Raw genomic sequence first — 19,162 nt, forward strand, 5'->3', positions numbered from 1 at the left:
CAAACCTATATTTTTTTTAGTAAATGAGATCATATTAGATATCTTGAAATTTGCCAATGTAGTATAAAGCAGTAAATGTTTTAACATTTCACTTAATGTATGATAATTTACATAATGTTTAAAAAATAAAGTTTTGTATAAAGCAAGTTTTTGAAATTTCCTATTTGTGTAAGTGTATCTGTGTGTATTGTCACGCATGTGTTTCTGAGGCTCACCATCCAAGCTCTTCCCAGGTATGTGATACCACCCCGGGCTGAGAAAGAGTGCTGCCACTAACCATCTTGTTTTTTCTTCCTCCACAGTCTTGAGAAACCTCCCGGTGAGGGCAACTGACTCTGCCGCTTCTGATCCTGGAGTTTTAAAGGTATTACCCCCTAGAAGGAGGTATCATTGATCATGGAGATGATGTTACAAGAGGAGCTCCAAGTCTGAGGACCCATCAGCATAGCCGCAACATTTAGACTCCACTTGGCACTTACTGTACCTTTGCTTGTTGCTTGTTGTTTTTATTTTGGACTTTATTAGTAAACATGGAGGGCCATTTTGGCATCCCAAAATATTCTGGCTTTATTGACCCTTCTTCACTCACTATATAGATATAGTATGTTTAGTTCTTCCAGAAAAAGAGAAACACTGAGATTTGCTGAGGGAAGTAAACTGGAATTAGTGGCAGAAAAATGCAAAGATGGCCTACTTTTTAGCATTTCTATGTCCAGTATCTGGGATAACAGCTGTTCACAATGGAGGCAATTTAACCTTCTCAGCGTGAACACTTAGAACCCTATCCTATTGGCAAAGATGGGACACCCATGAGTACTTGTGGTTGATTGTAGGGATTCCTAGGACAACAAGGTCAATCAGCTCTCCAGATGCCACTAGCTGCAACTTTGACATAGAACCCAGGAAACTGCATTTGGCATTACCCTGGAAAAGAAACTCCATCGGGAGTTTAAAATGAGTGTCAATATCAGAACAAGTCTAGTTTGGAGTGTAAAGGAAGAGAACTCTTGTGCAGAGAGGAGCTGGTAGACAATAGGAGAAGAAAGAGGAGTGAGAGATTTTAAGGAAGGGTGTTTTTGTATCAGTAAAAGTAGGCCTTAGATTTCTTGATTGGCACTTTTTTATCGGTGTGTCTGTTATGTTGCCTCGCAGTTGGGAGACCCGGGTTCGCTTCCCGGGTCCTCCCTGCATGGAGTTTGCATGTTCTCCCTGTGTCTGCATGTGTTTCCTCCGGGTGCTCCGGTTTCCTCTCACAGTCCAAAGGCATGCAGGTTAGGTGCATTGGTGATCCTAAATTGTCCCTAGTGTTTGCACGGTGTATGGGTGTGTGTGTGTTCGCCCTGTAGTGGGCTGGCGCCCTGCCCGCGGTTTGTTCCTGCCTTGCGCCCTGTGTTGGCTGAAATTGGCACCAGCAGACCCCCGTGACCCTGTAGTTAGGATATTGCAGGTTGGATAATGGATGGATGGATGGATGTCTGTTATGTTGCCTTTTTATCTTATCTGGTTGTTCTGACAAAAAACTATGAGACCTCATTTATGTCTGTGTACCTAGGCAAAGTTTGAGGAGCAGGAATGGACCCTTGTTTCTTTATGCTGGAATATGTTCTGGCTTTGCCAAAATCCTAACTTAGATAATGTGTATAATTTCACATTAGGCCATTTTGGAATCCTTTTATTCAGATAGTTTCACAAAAGGACCCTTCTAATGATTCCAATCAAAAAAGTTAAATTAGCTGCCTAGTATATTAACAATAATAATGCATTCTTATGCCTTTGCCATACTCAAGTATATGCCTGATTGAAGCCTTCAGTACACAGTACCATCACCTGCCTCAATGGCCATTAATTTTTGGTGGCACATTTACCTTACTTGGTTCTTAGCAGTATCAGGATCAATTGCATTGACTTTGCCAATACTGCCCTTATCAACATTTTCCATTTTTGCAAAATGATATTCCTTTGGTGAAAACACAGGAGGTTCATCTTCATCCAGGACATTTATAGTAACAGTTGCTGTGGAGAAACCAACTCCATCATCTTTATCAGGGAAAACGATAGTTTCTGTCACTTCAATTTGAAAATGGTAAGTGGCACGAGTTTCATAATCCAGCTCCTAAAGAAAGAAAAAACAAGTTTTATTGTCCTTTTTATCCGGTTGAATCGACTTTCACAAAAACATATTCTGTAGTAATTTTAGGAAGTCTTTTTTTGGATTTCAGGAGCAGAAGCATCTCCAAATAGACTAACTAGGTGAATGCCTAGAACTATAAGCATTATACAGTTCATCATTTTATCCTTTATTGTTTCACCCTTCACCATACACTTTTGTATTTCATTTCACCTGCAAGCTCAACTTCACAGTCAAGCTTAAATGGAAAAAAGTAATGCAAAAAATGTGTAGGCCCAATATGTAAAGAAAAAGAAGTAACATACTGTAGTCTGCAGTTCTAAAACGACACTTCTTTTTTTAAAATTTTTTATACAATTCACCCCCAAAAATAATGTTTTTCTTTTAAACATGTGCGTTCTCGTTACCATAATAAAGACCACAAAATATACTATAATTTAAAGGGAGATTTTAAAAGTGCACAAATTAAATGTACCTTTCGTAAAATGATTTTCCCATTTTTTAAGTCTGCATCCTCCACAATTTCAAACACCCCAGCCAAATTAGTTGGATTGAATTGTGGATTTGTATTCTGAGGTTCATCTTTATCTGTAATCAATAGTGCTCCGATGTTAACTCCTGGAGCTGTAGATTCTGATACGTTAAAAGTATATGTGCCTAAAGAAAGAAAGACCAATGAAATACATATAAAATATGCAATACATGTAGGTACTGCATGTAATGACAAAGGGAGAAATATCCTAATCATCATCAGTTATTCTCTTTGATCAATAAGGCATGAGAGCTCTGCTATTAGACATGGTGATCTACTGGAACAGGAAGATGTGTTTGCATCAATAAAATCCCTTACAGGAATTTAGGGATTCTTCCAGATGGAAGAGCCTTGCCCATTATACAATATGCACTTGAAAATGATTTGCTTTTTTAATTTGATTTTCTCCGGGCACAAAAGCCACACACTTGAAAAGAAACTTGCTTATATTTATATAGCATATGACTGAGGTATTATTAAGAAAGGCATTTCTCAAGAAACTTATCAGTCTGTTGTTGTTTTGTGAAATAAAGGTAACTTTCATGCAACAGATTGCCAAAAAAACTGAAGATTAAAAAAAAAAGGTGTCAACAAATGTCTTCAGAGAAGAGGGGAAAGTGGATCTAACCACAAGAGAAAAAGAAGTGGAAGACCAAGATGCCCAACCGCACAAAGGGATCCAAATCTGTGGTTTGAGAAATAGAAATGTTATAGGTCCTCAGGTTGTTGCTTCCTTACATGGTACACCCAATTTTTTACAGTCCAAGAGTCCTGGGATTTACTTCCAGTCTGACACTGTGTGAGTGGTGTACATTAAATTTCACCTCGTATTGGCTTTGCGTGAGTAAGTCAAGGTATGCTTATAACTGTGCCCTGCAATTGACTGCTGCCCTGTCTGGGGTTTGTGCCAGCCTTATGCTTGGTACTGAAAGGATGGACACCAGGTGTCAGTGACTAGAAGATGAAGAAAAAGACATTGCATTTCTTTGGCGCTTTTTCCAGACACTCCAGGTGCTTTGCGTAGAGATAGCCACATCAACCACCACCAAAGTGCAGCATTCACCTTGATGATGCAATGACAGACATATTGTGGCAGTACACTCACCACACATTAGTTATTAGGTGGTGAAGAGGTGAGAGAGACATACCATTCAGAGAGGATGATCAGGAGGCCAGAATGATCAGGACGTGAAGGGCAATTTAGTTAGGACATCAGGAAACACTATACTCTTTACAAAAGATGCCCAGCAATCTTTTGTGACCACACAGAGTCAGGACCTCGGTTTTATGTTTCATCTGAAGGATGGCACCATTTTTGCAGCACAGTGTACTTATCACTGTGCTAGCGAATTAGGATTCACACTCCCACCAAAGGGTAGGCACCCCCTGCTGGTCTCACCAACACCTCCTCCACCAGTAACCCAGATGAGTCTACTGATGGACTCCCAAAAAGTACTGGCTGGGCCTGAACATGTTTAACTTTATGTGGATAACCTGTTCTGACGTGCAGGTGGTATGGCTACGGAAAATGAGTGGATGGAAGGGTATTGCAATTTGTTTTCTTCTGTGAATTTGATTATTATATTCTGTGTTTGCGTTCCATTTAATATTTATGCTGTAGTTTAATTATTTGTAACTAGTTACGTAAAGTCTTCAGGACAAAAAACAATCCAAAAACTCCATAGTAGTTTTACTATATTGGTGAATTTGCAGAAGTGTCAGGTAAGTGGGCCAGGACAGGTCATATCTTGACTGAGATGGAAGTATTGTTGAGTGCTGCTTTGTTGCAAATTGAGCAGGACAGACTGGAACCTGTCTCAGGCAAACATATAGTAGCTCCTTGTGTGAACATACCGTACATTCTGCATGTACCACAAAGCTGAGTTTGTCTACTTGGACTGAATGAGAAGTGAGGTGCATGCATGCGAACTCTCAGCAAGTGCAAGTCACACTTGTATAAGCTTCTACATTTTCCATACAATTAACACCAATTCCTGTGGCTGTGGTTGTGCATGAGCAGAGTGGACACACACACACACACACACAGGCCTTTAATTTGTATATGTTTTATTAATGTATAACATACTGAGATTATTATTGGGGGTTTCGAAAGACTACACTTGTCATTTGATTGTATATGTGGTGAAAGATTAGCTCTTTTATTTTAAAATATTTTAATTACTAGGGGGCTTTGCCCCCTGCTCTGTTCGCTAGCCAACCCCCAGTCTGTGCTATGCGACAGCCACTTTGCGTCTCTGCTGATCGCTTATGTGGATTTCACTTTCACCAAACAACAAATCTTTTAATTCTCGCGGATACGCCTCTTCATTGGGAAGAAACACTACTTTTCCCTGATGGTAACACAAATTAGACAACCTACAAGTCTCCGACTTAAAACTTAAATCCGAACAATATAATCGATGTCTTTTCGCTGTTCTGTTATTTCTCCGAGTAATAATTTCTGTTTGTTTGCACTAATGCGATCTTTACTATCATTTTTTTGAGACTATCGAATATTAGTACTTTAATTATCTCTAACCTGCTCCGCGTGTGTATCACACCAACGCTTTGGACCCTCTTTACAACGTTCTACTTTGTCATCTACTCTTTGTCATTTATTTCGTGGTTAAATCTCTTGGCACAAAGTCTCATCTTGCGGGACTTGAAAGTATCACTCTCTGAAAAAGTCTCGTCTTGTCCCTTGATTTTTTTTATATAATAGAGAGACAAGTTATTGCATTTGAGGATGCCAAAAACTGTACAGTCAAGTATCTTGCTATCATTGAGTTTCTAACACTAAAGAGCAAGTGCTCCATTGGAGATTCATCCTTGCACAGTCAATGTGTACTGTGACCAGTTCCCTCATATGCTCATATTACACCAGTTGCAAAGGCTACTCTGGGAATTCTCCAGACCTGGCCCTGTGTGCCCTTTATGCATCCAGCCATTGATAAAAATCTCAAGTCAGGTGCAAAACAATATTTTATTTAGAAGGCCTAAAAACTTTGTGAATGTTTTAACAAGTGTTTACAGGAATTATGTTAAAAAATAAAATGTATTTATTTATGCTAGTATTTCTCTTAACATGTCACACTGAAAACATTTTGTTCACCTGCTCATGCTGTTTGTCTATCCTTTGACACCACAGGATCCTATTATGGAAAGGATGGATGAAAGATATTGAAGGTGGTGAGAGCATAACAAACTTGAGAATAGCCTATAACATGATCTGTGTGTTATATATGGTATTCTTAGTTTGTCTTTTTACTTATATTTAAAAATCGAGTCTTGTTAAAATTGTGCGGCTTATTTTCTATAGGCTAACTGCGTACTTTTCATATTCTTTTGTTCTTTTCATCTTTAACTGCTGTCAGTAAGCTGGTTTCTTCCATGTGCTGTCTTTTCTGTAATAACTCCTGTTATCCTCTTTCAACTGGAATAATTGGGGATACAGATCTGTGTCCTTCTTCCTGTACTAGTTGTTGTAATTCTACTTTTGGAAATATTAAATATTATATTACTGTATAAACCCAACATATAAGTTTACTGAGTCTGAGTTCATCCATACTATAGGCAATACAGTATCTGGCTTCTTGAGACTGATATGTGATGGCAGTTTCCTGTGATGGCAGATGACTCTTTCTCTAAACTGGCCCTAGTGAGAGTGTGTGTGTTTGTGTTTGTGTGTGTTTACCCGTTGATGGACTGGCATGCTTGTCCAGGTGTTATTCCTGCCTGGTGGCTGCTGGGATAAAGCTCTAACTGCCCTGGGACACTGCCCTGAATAAGAGGGTTAGGACAATGGATTGATAAATGATTATGAATATATTTCAGCATGAGAATTACATATTTTGTAATGCTAATAAGAAGGTAAAAAATTCTTACTTTGTATAAATTTTGCTTTGTTATCATTTATGTCTTTCAAATTAATAATCACAGTTGCTGTGCTGGTAAAGCCAGTGTTAGAGTGCTTGGGCATGTCTTTGGCTTGAACAATGAATTTATACGTCTGATTTCTTTCTCTGTCCAGAGTACCCAAATATTTAATGTCTCCTAAAAAAGAAATAGAAAAAGTAATTAGAAACCATTTTATTGTTTTCTTCTTTTGACTGTGATTGCAATTAGATTCCCACAATTTATATACATTTACATAAAATACAGTTTACAGTGGCTTGATTTAGACTTCAGGGTGAGACATTCATTTTTGAAAAAACCCAGAAAGGATGATAACCTTGTTTTATCACAGATAAAGAGTCATTTGAATACAACAATTAACTCCATTTAAAAAAGGACACAAAAACATAAAACTGTTGATAATAATATGACATCATGCAAAACACAAATACATGTGAACAAGAGACTTGAAGCTCCCAAGTTACTAATGTCAAATAACCTTCCAAGTATATTTTGTGTTTGTGAATTTCACTGTATAAATAAATATTTTTTAATATTTGAGAAAGATTAAATCATAACTATCTTTAGCTGAAGAATTGATTTTAATGGAACAGCTAGGACAAACCATTCTTAATCCACTTCATATTTGAAAAGTTCAAAAATAATTCCTTATAATTTCCCCTCAAATCTCACACATAGCGGTCCATTCTGGAATAATTCCAATAGGTTTAAACTGGACTTTCTCTAGTGCTGTAATGTCCGTCTCATAATATACAAATTAGCACTGCACACATTAGTCTAGAATCAGTGTTCCAAATATAATATACTGATTAAACATAACAACTCTTGTCTCAAACATCATACAACTCACAGTATAACCCTGAGAGAACAGCATGCCATTCTCATTACTATGAATATATTATTGTTATGGAAGTCAGGGACATGACAAAGGCTACAAGGGTTATTAAGGCTGTAGAAAAACAATGTAAAGATTATTTTGATATATTTGATGCAAATGAGTTTAAGAAGAAGTTTAAAAAAAATTTTATGATGCATGTGCTTGCTCCCACACAGCTTTGAATCCACCGCTGGCAGCAATCCTGTTATATAATACTTTAACAATACACAATACAGTGTAGGCCCGTTACTATGCAATGAAGGCATCTTCACTGCATTAACTCCAAAGTCCACTGGCCAATGTTGAAAAATTCTTTTGTTTTTGTTAAGCAGAGGAATGTTGCTTGTGACGTTACTCTGTGTCAGAGCTGTTTATGTGAGGACAAGGGTTTGATTTCATATGTCAGCAGTCAAAACCATTAAGGGTACATTAAACCCATTCCCTGTTTTAATTTTGTTCACTATGGAAAAATAAATACATTTCTATGGACCCTACTAAGCCATCAATTTTTAGTTTAGCTAGTCTACTAACTGGTCAGCTGTACAAATTTGAGATGTAGTTAAAACATCAGTCTACTCTTTAATTCTTAAAAGTGATGGTTGCCTATAAAGTACCACTCCCAGGTCATTGCTTGAAGACAGTGTAAATGTGTTTGTTCTGGTCCTAAGGACAGAATTCTCACATTTTGAAGCAGATGTGATAGTTGCCATTTGTATCATTACACAAGTAATCAAGTGATTTGTAGTATCATCTTTATATATAATATGCTACCGTGGCTGTTCGTCTGGCTGTCCAGGATTTTAAATCACCTGTAGTTCGCAAACCATTTCACCTATTGACCTGAAATTTGGTATACATATACTACATTAAGTCTACAATCCACTTTTGGGATGATGATTGACATCCAAGGTTACTCCTCTTTTTATTTTTATTTTATTTTATTGTCGAATCAACTCTCGGCAGCGGCCAGCAGGGCGGCCGTGCGATGCATGCCTATGGGCGCCGTTCTCATCCCTACCACCTTCACCGTCACTTCCCCTACCTCTTCATATCTTAAATCATTCTTGAGGCAGATTGAAGACTTAAGTGCCAGCTTAAGTGAAAAATTAAGGAAAAAGTAATTACAACACAAACACTGAATTAATCAGTTTTAACGTGAAAAGATGCCGACGAAAGAAGAGAAGAAGCGAGCCGCTAGGGTGGAGAAAAGAAGAGCATCAACCTCTGAGCAAACGAATGCTAAACTTCAGAGTAAGAGTATGAAAACTATGAATGCTGAAGACAAGTGTATTCACTGCACATTATTGTGCAGTGTGCCATTACTGGTATATTCATAATTTGGAGCAGAGGTTAGCACTACTCACACGCACTTACCAAAGCCTGTGATTCTTTTAAAAGCATGATTACCCGTACGCTTCAAATTAGCTCTTGTAAGTACACTACTAATAACACCCTTTAATGCTTTATGAGATTGTTCCCTATCCTTCTTTTCATATCTCCATTATGTATGATATCTTTGCTTTCCAAATTAAATACAAGATTATTGGCATGGGTCATTACTCTGTTGATTAACAAGTTTTCAAATATTGGTCTGTAACTACATTCCAGTATAGTATAAAAGTATTTTGCAGACAGACTCACCTTAGTGTGCTCACACAAAGTAACAGAGAAATACGAAACAATGATATTCATACTTTTGTCTAATAGTAGCTGATCACAGCCTTTACTTACCCGTAGATTCTACTATATAGAAACCTTTTGGAGCAAAGATTTTGTACTCCACTTCTGCATGACCAAGTACTGTTGGATCATCTGGGTCAGCAGCATGTACAGTTAATACCTTGGCTTCTGTGAAAAGAAACATATTACATTTTAGCAACAAATGAAGTAAATTGAACAAGAACTATTGATACAGTTTTCTTTTAATTATCTAAAACAGTGGTTTCCATACTCGATCCTGGGGACCCACTGTGGCTGCAGGTTTTTGTTCCAACCAACTTCCGTTTTTCATTGGACTCTTTGCCTAATTAAGTGAGTCGCTATTTCCCAGTTTCAGTGTTTTGGAGTCAATGTAGAAATTACAAACTAAGTTTGGTAGATTTTTATTAAAATGTAATAAGCAGTTATATGGGGAACATGTAGGCTTTTTTAAAGTCGTTAACAGTATTTTCAGTCTAATTTTTATTCTGCTTTTGCAGGTGTTTTGCTTATTTAATTGATTATTTACTAAATAGCGACTCTGACACTGAAGTTGTTGCTGCTTTCATTATCCCGGTTGTCTGCTCCGCTTATTGTTAATTTTCACTATTAGGGTTAAATGAAGGGAGCAAACTACACAGAAAAAGAGGACAATAATAAGAAAACCAACAACAGAGAGTTAAGTATTTAAAGCTTTAGAAAAAACAGAAATATTTGTACTGTACATGTTTTATAAATTTAAAAACCATACTGTTGTGTTTTTCTGAAGGCAGAATAAGAGAACAGTTAAAAAGACCACCACTTAAATAAGATCAATTGTTATCAATTATTATCACCGATTGTGAATCTGGTTGTAACAAAAACCTACAGCCACAGGGGGTCCCCAGGACCGAGTTTGGGAACCACTGATCTAAATGAATGCCAAAAAGATCTAGAGTAATTTTTGATATGGACAAGTAATGTCAGATTTAGATAATTATTTGGTTTTATTTGGTAGCTAATTCTTTATCTGAGTATATTCCATACCTGGTTGCTACAATTAAGAATATGCCTTAGAACTGCTATTTCCAAAAATGCCCTTGAGTATGTTACTCATGAAATGAAACAACTTTGCGGAAACAACTTTATTGATCCTTTTGAGAATTTCAAAGGCTTTGATTAAGTCTCCAACTTAATCTTCTTTTTCCTAAATTAAAAAGACATTTCAGAGTGGGACCTGTCAAAAAATCCAGTAATTCACATGGCTGCAGTCCTCAGCATGGTTTTAAGAGTTGCTATGTGTTTTTGTAGAGTGGTAACCAGGCATGTGCATAATACTCCAGGTATGGTCTGACACAGGGGTTATAGAGTTTGATTACATTTCTACATTTATTTTCAGCAATTTAACATATATAATGTAATAGTTTAGTGGCATTTTATTTTCTTATGTGGAATTTAGAAATGGATTTGGAACCATACATTTATTGCAATTCTTTTTCACACTAGTTAAAGCCATCTGGATGTTATTACAATACAGGTTTCCCACAAATTATGAAAAAAACACCTGCAAAAATTTTGAGCATAGCAATGTTGACATGAACTCTGTTTCATTATTATTATTTTATGAACATTATCAATTATACATTATTAAAATGTGTAACTTAAGGCATGCCTGTCCTTTTATTCTATCTAATTGCCTGAGGTTATAGATGTAGAAGGGAAGGTCAGGAAGTCTATGGGGTTTGAGACACTCTGATAAAGTCTACACAATAAAGAGTACACAAGGGCAAAGCAGAGTCATATAGGACTCTTCCAAGATAAAATACCAAGTGTGTAAGTATAAATGGTGATAGGCTGAACTTCATTTCAGAGTTTTTCCTGCTGTGTTAATGATACTGCTGGGAAAAGCTAAAGCTCCCATGAACTAGACATTTAGTCAGCAAAATTAGAAAACTGATGCTCTCATATATGATCTCTTTAATCTATTCAGTAGTATGTTTATGGAGGTCACTTAGTATTCAGTCCTTCAGAAAATTCAATCTGACTTCACTAATTTTATATCATTATCTATCATTGAAGCAACATACAGGGTGTCCCTAAAGTCTGGATACATAGGAAATAGCACCATTTATAACTAACTATACATTTTTTACCCCATAGATTAAATATGAGTTTGTCAAAAAAGAAAGAATTGACCTTAACCCCCTTGACTTCTTTTTTTGGGGTGTGTTAAAGGAGAGGGTATACTCAATGAAAATGAAAGAAACGAGACATCTGAGGGAATGCATCATAAATGAATGTGATCAAATTGACAAAAACATTTGTCAGGTTCATGTAACTTTTGCAAAGCATATCAGATTTTGCATCACAAATGGTTGAAATCACATTGAAGAAGTTATTAATTAATATTTCAATTAAATAAAATGTTCATATTTTTTTATTGAAAATATGCATTTTGCCTATGTGTCCAGACTTTTGGGACATCCTGTATGTTAGTTTTGATTAAGATGCAGTCAATATTTTTAGAGTATACAGACAAAAGTTTAAATACTGTTCCCTTAGGTCATCTCAGGGAAAGCTGGCAAAGGAATATTCCATTAGCATTTCAATAAAATTCGCCTAAAATGGCAAAATATGCACATATATCATATTTAAAATAGGCTATAATGTAACCAAAACAAGATTTAAATTGTGAACCACATTCAGGTGCTCATCTCATTAGGTCATATATCCTGGAAATTACAACATTACAACAATCTGGATGAGAACGGGTCATTCAGCCCAATAAAGTGTGCCAGTCCTATCCACTTAATTCTTCCAAAATAACATCAAGTCAAGTTTTAGAGATCCCTAAAGTCTTGTTTCATGTGTCTGTGGCTCTCTCTGTAAAGAAAGACCTCCTAATGTTTGTGCAAAATTTACCCTTAACAAGTTTCCAGCTGTGTCCCTGTGTTCTTGATGAACTCTTTTTAAAATAACAGTCTTGATCCACTGCACTAATTTCCTTCATAATTTTAAACACTTCAATCAGTCACCTCTTAATCTTCTTTTTCTTAAACTGAAATGGCTCAGCGCATTTAATCTTTCCTCATAATTCATCCCCTGTAGCCCTGGAGTCAGCTTAGTTGCTCTTCTCTGGACCTTTTCTAACACTGCTATGTCCTTTTTTAGTCTCAAGACAAAAACTGCACACAGCAATCCAGGTGAGATCTAACCAGTACATTATAAAGCTTGAGCATAACCTCCTTGGACTTGTACTCCACACATCGTGCCATATAACCTAACATTCTGTTAGACTTCTTAATTGCTTCCAAACACTGTCTCTCTGGACTCCTTTCCTTCTCATAAAGTGTACTTTCTATACTCATACCATTTTTAGGCTAGAATAGTTGAAAAATCTAAATTCTCTCCCAATCCTCTAACATTAACATAACATACATTACCAGCTAGTGCTAAGATTTAACCAAATTTAGCCTCAGAAATATCTGAGAAGATTTTAAAAATCAAATGAGAAATCATATTAAAAATGTTTATATATTTTTCCATTTTAAAGTGGAAATCTATAGGACTTTTAATTCTTTAACGCACATTTTTCAGTTTTGTATGTTTGTTTTGCTTTTCAAAACATGATTATAATTCAAGTAAAGTCCCAAGGCCATTCTTATTGATTAAACTACTGATTTAAAACTATAATTAATGTAGGAGTTAAGACCAGCAGGAAGAGGAAATCAGAGACTGCAGTGGCACAAGTCATGAATTTGGACTTAGGAACTGGTGAGAAAAGTGACCAGAGAAAGATTGGGACAAGAAAACCTTTATAACCTTTATAACTCCCCGTTATGACAAGTCACTGGGAAATGAGCAACGGCAACTGGTCCAGGAGGACATAAGAACAATGGTCAAGGAGGAATGATCCAACAAAGCAGTAGGGATGAGGCATCAAGGTGCTTGGACTAGATGAAGAGAGAAAAATCTCCTGAACTGACCTTCCATGGACAGGACCATGCCACATCAAGTTCTTGTTCCAGATAGTGTATGTTGTCATGACAAGCCCATCTAATCTGCACTGCTGGGGTGGGGTGGAGAAATCAGATTGTCCTCTTTACCATGGAAATGCTAGAGATTATCATGATATTATGGGAGGAATGTTTGGAGGAGGTCTTTGAGTGGAAGAAGAACAAATATGAAGGTCTAGTCAGCAACTGCCACAGACAAGTCTGGAGGGCGAAGCACAAATGTTTTACAGGGCCAACTCTACTATAGGGCGCATTCTGCTCTCTACATCATAGGAGATAAAAAGAGGAGAGCCATCTAAATGAGCGCAGATGGCTCTGGATCAAGCCTTTGGGTCACTCTAGGATATTACCACTAGGGTTTAAGCTGAGGCTTGATCAACTAACCAATTGTCTTAGCTTAGCATTAGTAGATGTATCACCAAAAACAAAAGCTTACCTGTATATGGACCCTCATAAAAAGACACATTGTATTCATTTAGATCAAATTTGGGCTCATTGTCATTGATGTCCATCACTTTAACTTGAAACGATGTTTCAGGCTCCAGCAAATTCCTAGTCATTTCATCCATGGCTAAAACATTGAGATTATATATAGCCTTTTTTTCACGGTCCAGGGTCTTGTGGACAAACACATCGCCAAGTTTGTTAACAGTGAAAATTCCTTTTTCACCTTGGTCTACTCCTTCACCTCTGAGTATAAATAAAGCTGTTCTGTTGAATTTTGAGGAAGAAAGCTAAAACAAAATGTAATATTAGTTAGTATCACAATCACACATATGCTAAATACTGCCATCCATTTCCAGGACATTCTAAAACAATTTAGAGAGTTGCTTTGGGCTAGAAACCATCCTGGCAACAGTGAGTGCAAAGTAAATGCCAGTCCTTGGCATCCTCATAAACTCATTCATACTGGGCCAGTGTACAACCAGAATTTGAGCCCAGTGTACTTCAAATGTCAGGCAGTAGCATTGGTTATATTCAATTACCGATATTTAGGTACAGTTACCTACATTTATTTCTCATATTGCCATACCAATGAGAACAGAGGGGGCATAGTAGTTAATGTTGCTGCCTCCTAGCTCCAGAGACCTGAGTCTGAACAAAGACATAGCCACTCTCTGTGGAGAAAGGCATGTGGTCTCTGTGACTGTAGTCTGCATTGGTTTATCTTTTGGTACTCTGACTTATTTTAGCTATACCCATTAGGATATCAGGACTGATATTTGTAAAGGCCCATATTTTGTGTATTAAAATAGTAATAATGGTATAGTAATAGTTATAATGTTGCAAGTTTATAATGATAAAACTTGAATGTGTGTGTTCATAAATGGCTCATGTTGCATCCTAATTTGGTTTGTGCCCTGTACCTGATGCTACTGGGTGGGACTGAGGGCTCCCCCACAATCCAGTAACAGAAAAGTAACTCAGAAATAGGAAGGATGGAATAACTTGGTTGCCATATGTTTGTACCTTGTTCATTGTAATTAAGCTACAGCCGAATATCAGACATATGGAAGTAACATTAAGAGGATTGTCCAATATATGTATGTGTTGTGAATCACCAGAAAAGAGGAAGTGGAGATGAAGCTGAAAGAATGGAGAGGGGCTTTGGAAGAGGATTGAAGATGAATAGGGAATGGATTGAATATATGTGGCTTAATGATGATCAGAATTCAGAAGGTAGAGTTTCTGAAAAAACGGGATACATTTAAATATCTAGGATCAGTGGTAGCCTAAGACAGAAAATTAGATGCAGAGAAAACTCAAAGAATGTAGTGTGGATGGAACAATTAGAAGAAGGTAACAAGATTATTTATGATCAAAGAATTAAGGTGAAGGTTAAATGTCAAGATTTTAAGACAGTGGTAAGACCAGCAATGATTTATGGAGCTGAGACTTGGACAGTAAAGGAAGTGCAGGAGAAGACGTTGTATGTGGCTGAAATGAGACTATTGAGATGGATATGTAAAGTTACAAAAAAGGACAGAATAAGAAATGAGATAATCAGAGGTGCAACGAGAGATGGAGATGAGAAAAAGAGTGACTGAATGGAAGTGAAGGGGAAGAGAAAATGAGAGAGGCAAAAGTAGAGGTGGAGGGATAATGTAAAAGATTTGAAGAACATGGGTTTGACTGGGAAGGAGGTTCAGGACCGAGCTGAATGGAGAAGTTTTTATCATACACATGGACCCCATATAGAAGTGGGAAAAGATAAATGGAAGAAGGTGTTATAATGTTAAGAGTCTATCTTTTAATTAAATGTTGCTTTCTGTCATGTAGTCAGCACAGGTGCTTTTCACTGAAACATTTACACTGCGTGCACAACTATTAGGTACAACTAGCTCATCCTGGTACCTGATTCAAACTGGTGCCCTGTGCCCATTTGTCAGCCCAGCTATCTGGTCCATCAGAAGTCATTATATTTTTATCTGTCTATAAAACCTTCCAAAAATCAGTCTTCAGATATTTTTTGGCCCAATCTTGACACTTCAACGTCTGAATCTTATTCAGTGGTGGTCATGTTTCAACCTTCCTTATTTTAGCCATGTCTCTGAGCACTTTACACCTTATACTTCTGGGCTCTCCTGGCAGGTAGCAACATTATATCCAAAAGATATTCAGGTTTAAATGGTGTAGAGTTGGAAAATGTGCATTGAAAAAATGATAAGGACAGAATACTGACTTGCATAATGATTGTCCACGCAGTATATATTAGAAATGAAGATGTTCTGTGTCATTAATTTACTTTGACTGTTCATTGTCAGGACAATCATCAGTGTTGGTTAAAGAAGAATTGCTTGTGCAAGAAGCTGTTGAATTTTAAGTGCTTGAACTGTGGCAGCGGGAATAGAAGTGACATTTTTGGAAACTTAAACTAATGAGACAGGAGACTTTGTAAAATTTTAATTTCTGAGCAATAAAAGAGTGATTGTAAAATGTACTTGTTATTCCAATTTATTTATAAAATTCACATAAACATAATATCTAAATTTGATAGTGGAAATATCAATTATTTACACAAGCAAAATAAAACATACCTTTCCAATAGAAATAGGTGATTTTGACGACATGTTTTCAAAAACATACATCATATTCCATTTAAATTCTCTTTTGTGTCGGTGTAGAACAGATTGAATGTTGGGTGATTTTACAACAAGCCCATTTATTGGAATAAAATGGACCATAATGCAAAAGACCACCCAGATGCAAGCACCCATCCTTTATGAGAAATGAGTACTTGAAAACCTACATGAAAAAGGAAAATGAAAAAAAACTTCAAACCTAATAATGCAGCTAATGCATATAAATACTAGATGGTAAATAAAAAGTAATTGGTACAGACTATAGAATTATGTCTGCCTTGGATAGAAAAAGGCAGAGTAGTAACAATAATTCATCAGTCTTGTCATTATCACATTTGTCAGTTCACTTAAAATAATCTAGCAATTGTCTAACTTACATTTCTAATTTACACTTTCAGTATTGCAATATTGGCAATGCATCTGTAAATTATTTCTAAGAGCATTTTATTGACTTCTTTTCTCACCATTACCTCAAATACTATATTTTATACATATGTGGCTCTAATGCTAAAGTATGATTGTGTTTCCCATAAACTGATATTGTCTGCTTTGCTTGTCTTTTTACCTTTAAATAAGTAATTTTGTACTTATTTTCAATTTTTTACATGGTGGATATTTTTTACTTTTACCACAAAATCACTTCTTCTTTTAGGTGTCATTTTAGCTAAAACATGGATTTTGTTTTTATCATGAAAAGAATATTTTTCAGAATATACAAATACAGATACACCTGCATAATAAAAGATAATAATACTGTTGCTCGTAGTCAAGTATTTACATTTGTCACAAAATACCTTCACTGGATTCAGTATATTCTCCCTGAAACACTGTTAAAAGTCAGACAGCACAGCTCATGGCAGGCTCCAGTCTGTGTGGACCCTCCATGAAAAGACACATAGTACTCGTTTGGGTGAAATCTGGGTTCACTTTCATCGATGTCCAACACTTTGACTTGACATGTGGGGAACGAACATGTAACTCCCCACGTTCATCTTCATTTGTGTGCCTCTCACAGAAGAATGAAGCCCTCCAATAATAATAACAATAATAATAATAATAATAATAATACATGATTTATGGGACTCAGAATTCTCTCCTTAGCCCCAAACCAGAATGTGTCTTTGCCTTTGATATTCTGAGAATACAACAGTAGTCCACATACATCCTATTGTGTTGAATAATAGTTGCAGTTCTATATAGGATTAATTCCATTTTTGTGTATTTCATATTCTTATTTCAACAGGTTTATTAATTGTGTGTGTTTGGTGTGTGTATATGTTCACCCTGTGGTGGACTGGCGCCCTATCCAGGTATTGCTCCTGCCTTGCACCCTATGCTTGCTGGGTTAGACTCCAATTGCCAGACATGCTATTTAGTGTTCCTCTTTTTGTACAGTCATTGCAATTTAGTGACAATTGTTACATGATTATGGTCAAGTGGTTTGCAGCTCCTATGCCTGTCACCAGTCAAGTGATGCGAAGATCATGTCACATAATCATGCTCTGCCTTTTAAAAATGGCAACAGGTATAGTTTGCTATCCAAGCATTTGATGTTCTCAGAAATAATCTACAAACGTTTTTCCTGGTTAAGGAAGAGCAAAAAGTTTGTGTGAGGACTTTTTTGTAACAAACATTTGACTGATATGATTTTGTTTTTCATATTTCATGTACAGTAATAATATTTCATATTACCAACATTTCTTCATTGGTTACCTTTCCTTATTTTGATAATCATAAAATCTTTACCTTATCCCATAAAATCAAGATAAAGAATCTTTTTTTTTGTGAAGTTAGTTTACAGCCCTTTCATTTTTGTAAGAAATGTGATTTTTTTAAATATATTTTCATATATTCACATGGTTTGTAGTTGGTTGTGAGCCATTCAATTTTTTGATTATTTCCTTTAGGTTTAACATACATCCCACATCAGTGTTGTACTTAAAGCTTAAAATTCCTACTAAAGTAATATGGCAGAATGAAGGACAGATCAAACCTACTTAATCTTAAATGACAAAAGAGTGCTGTGGGCATTTTTTTCAAAATCTGACTCAGCTCATTCACTGCGTCTTTGCAACATGAGTTAAATAATTGATTTGTTATGAAAAATAAAGGCATGCTAGAAAAATCAAGAAAATCATGATAGACCAACGTTCCAGAAAGATACAAATCAAGTGCAGCTCCTGAGAAATTCAAAAGTATGAATTGTCTGCTAATGACTGCCAAATTTCTTAAAATCTCTTACTTTAGATGAGAATGCCTGTCCAACGACATTATCTACAGTGACAAATTCAGTTTAAACATATAATGAGAACAAAGCTGTAGACAAATGCATTTTCTACTCAGATCAGTCTGCTTCCTTGTGGTAAATAGACCGATGTTTATATCCAGGGTTCTTCTTGCATGGACTTTGCATGTTCTCAAGGTGTCTGTATGGGTTTCTTCCGGGTGCTCTAGTTTACTCCCACAGTCAAGAGACATGCAGGTTAGGTGGATTGGTGATACTTATTTGGTCCTAGTGTGTGTGTGTTCACCCTGTGATGGGCTGGCACCATGTCCGGGTATTGCTCCTGCCTTGCACCCCATGCTTGCTGGGTTAGATTCCTGCTGCCAGTAACCCTGCTCAGAATTAAGTAAGCTTAGAAAATGGCATTGAATGGTATGGAAAGGTATCAGTTTAAGAACAAAAAGAAGAGGACTTAAGAATGACAGAAAGAACTAAAATCCAAGCAAATCTGAATATAAGGAATGTTACGGTATAAACGACTACCAAAAAGTATCAAAAACCCATTTGGATACTGTACAAAAATATTTAAACAGCCACAGTATACCGAATACAAAGGAAACCTAAAATTCAAAGTTAGAAAAGTGGTAAGATGTCAAAATCCTAAATCTAAACTGGTAGCCTTTTCCATACTAGTGCTAGTTCTTTGTTTG

General features: G+C 36.4%; 1 protein-coding gene across 1 annotated transcript in view; it reads right to left on the bottom strand.

Annotated features, from left to right (window-relative positions):
• cdh5 (cadherin 5) overlaps positions 1-19,162 on the bottom strand; it is a 52,549-nt gene that overhangs the window by 15,969 nt on the left and 17,418 nt on the right. The window contains exons 2-7 of the mRNA XM_039763111.1: positions 16,184-16,391; positions 13,582-13,879; positions 9,184-9,300; positions 6,546-6,713; positions 2,604-2,785; positions 1,866-2,113 (exon numbers count right to left, since the gene is read on the bottom strand). Of these exons, the coding sequence (XP_039619045.1) occupies positions 1,866-2,113; positions 2,604-2,785; positions 6,546-6,713; positions 9,184-9,300; positions 13,582-13,879; positions 16,184-16,363 (1,193 nt within the window). The 5' untranslated portion in view covers positions 16,364-16,391. The remainder of the gene's footprint in view (positions 1-1,865; positions 2,114-2,603; positions 2,786-6,545; positions 6,714-9,183; positions 9,301-13,581; positions 13,880-16,183; positions 16,392-19,162) is intronic.

Source organism: Polypterus senegalus, chromosome 9 (genome assembly GCF_016835505.1).
Source record: "Polypterus senegalus isolate Bchr_013 chromosome 9, ASM1683550v1, whole genome shotgun sequence".
Taxonomy (NCBI): Eukaryota; Metazoa; Chordata; class Cladistia; order Polypteriformes; family Polypteridae; genus Polypterus; species Polypterus senegalus.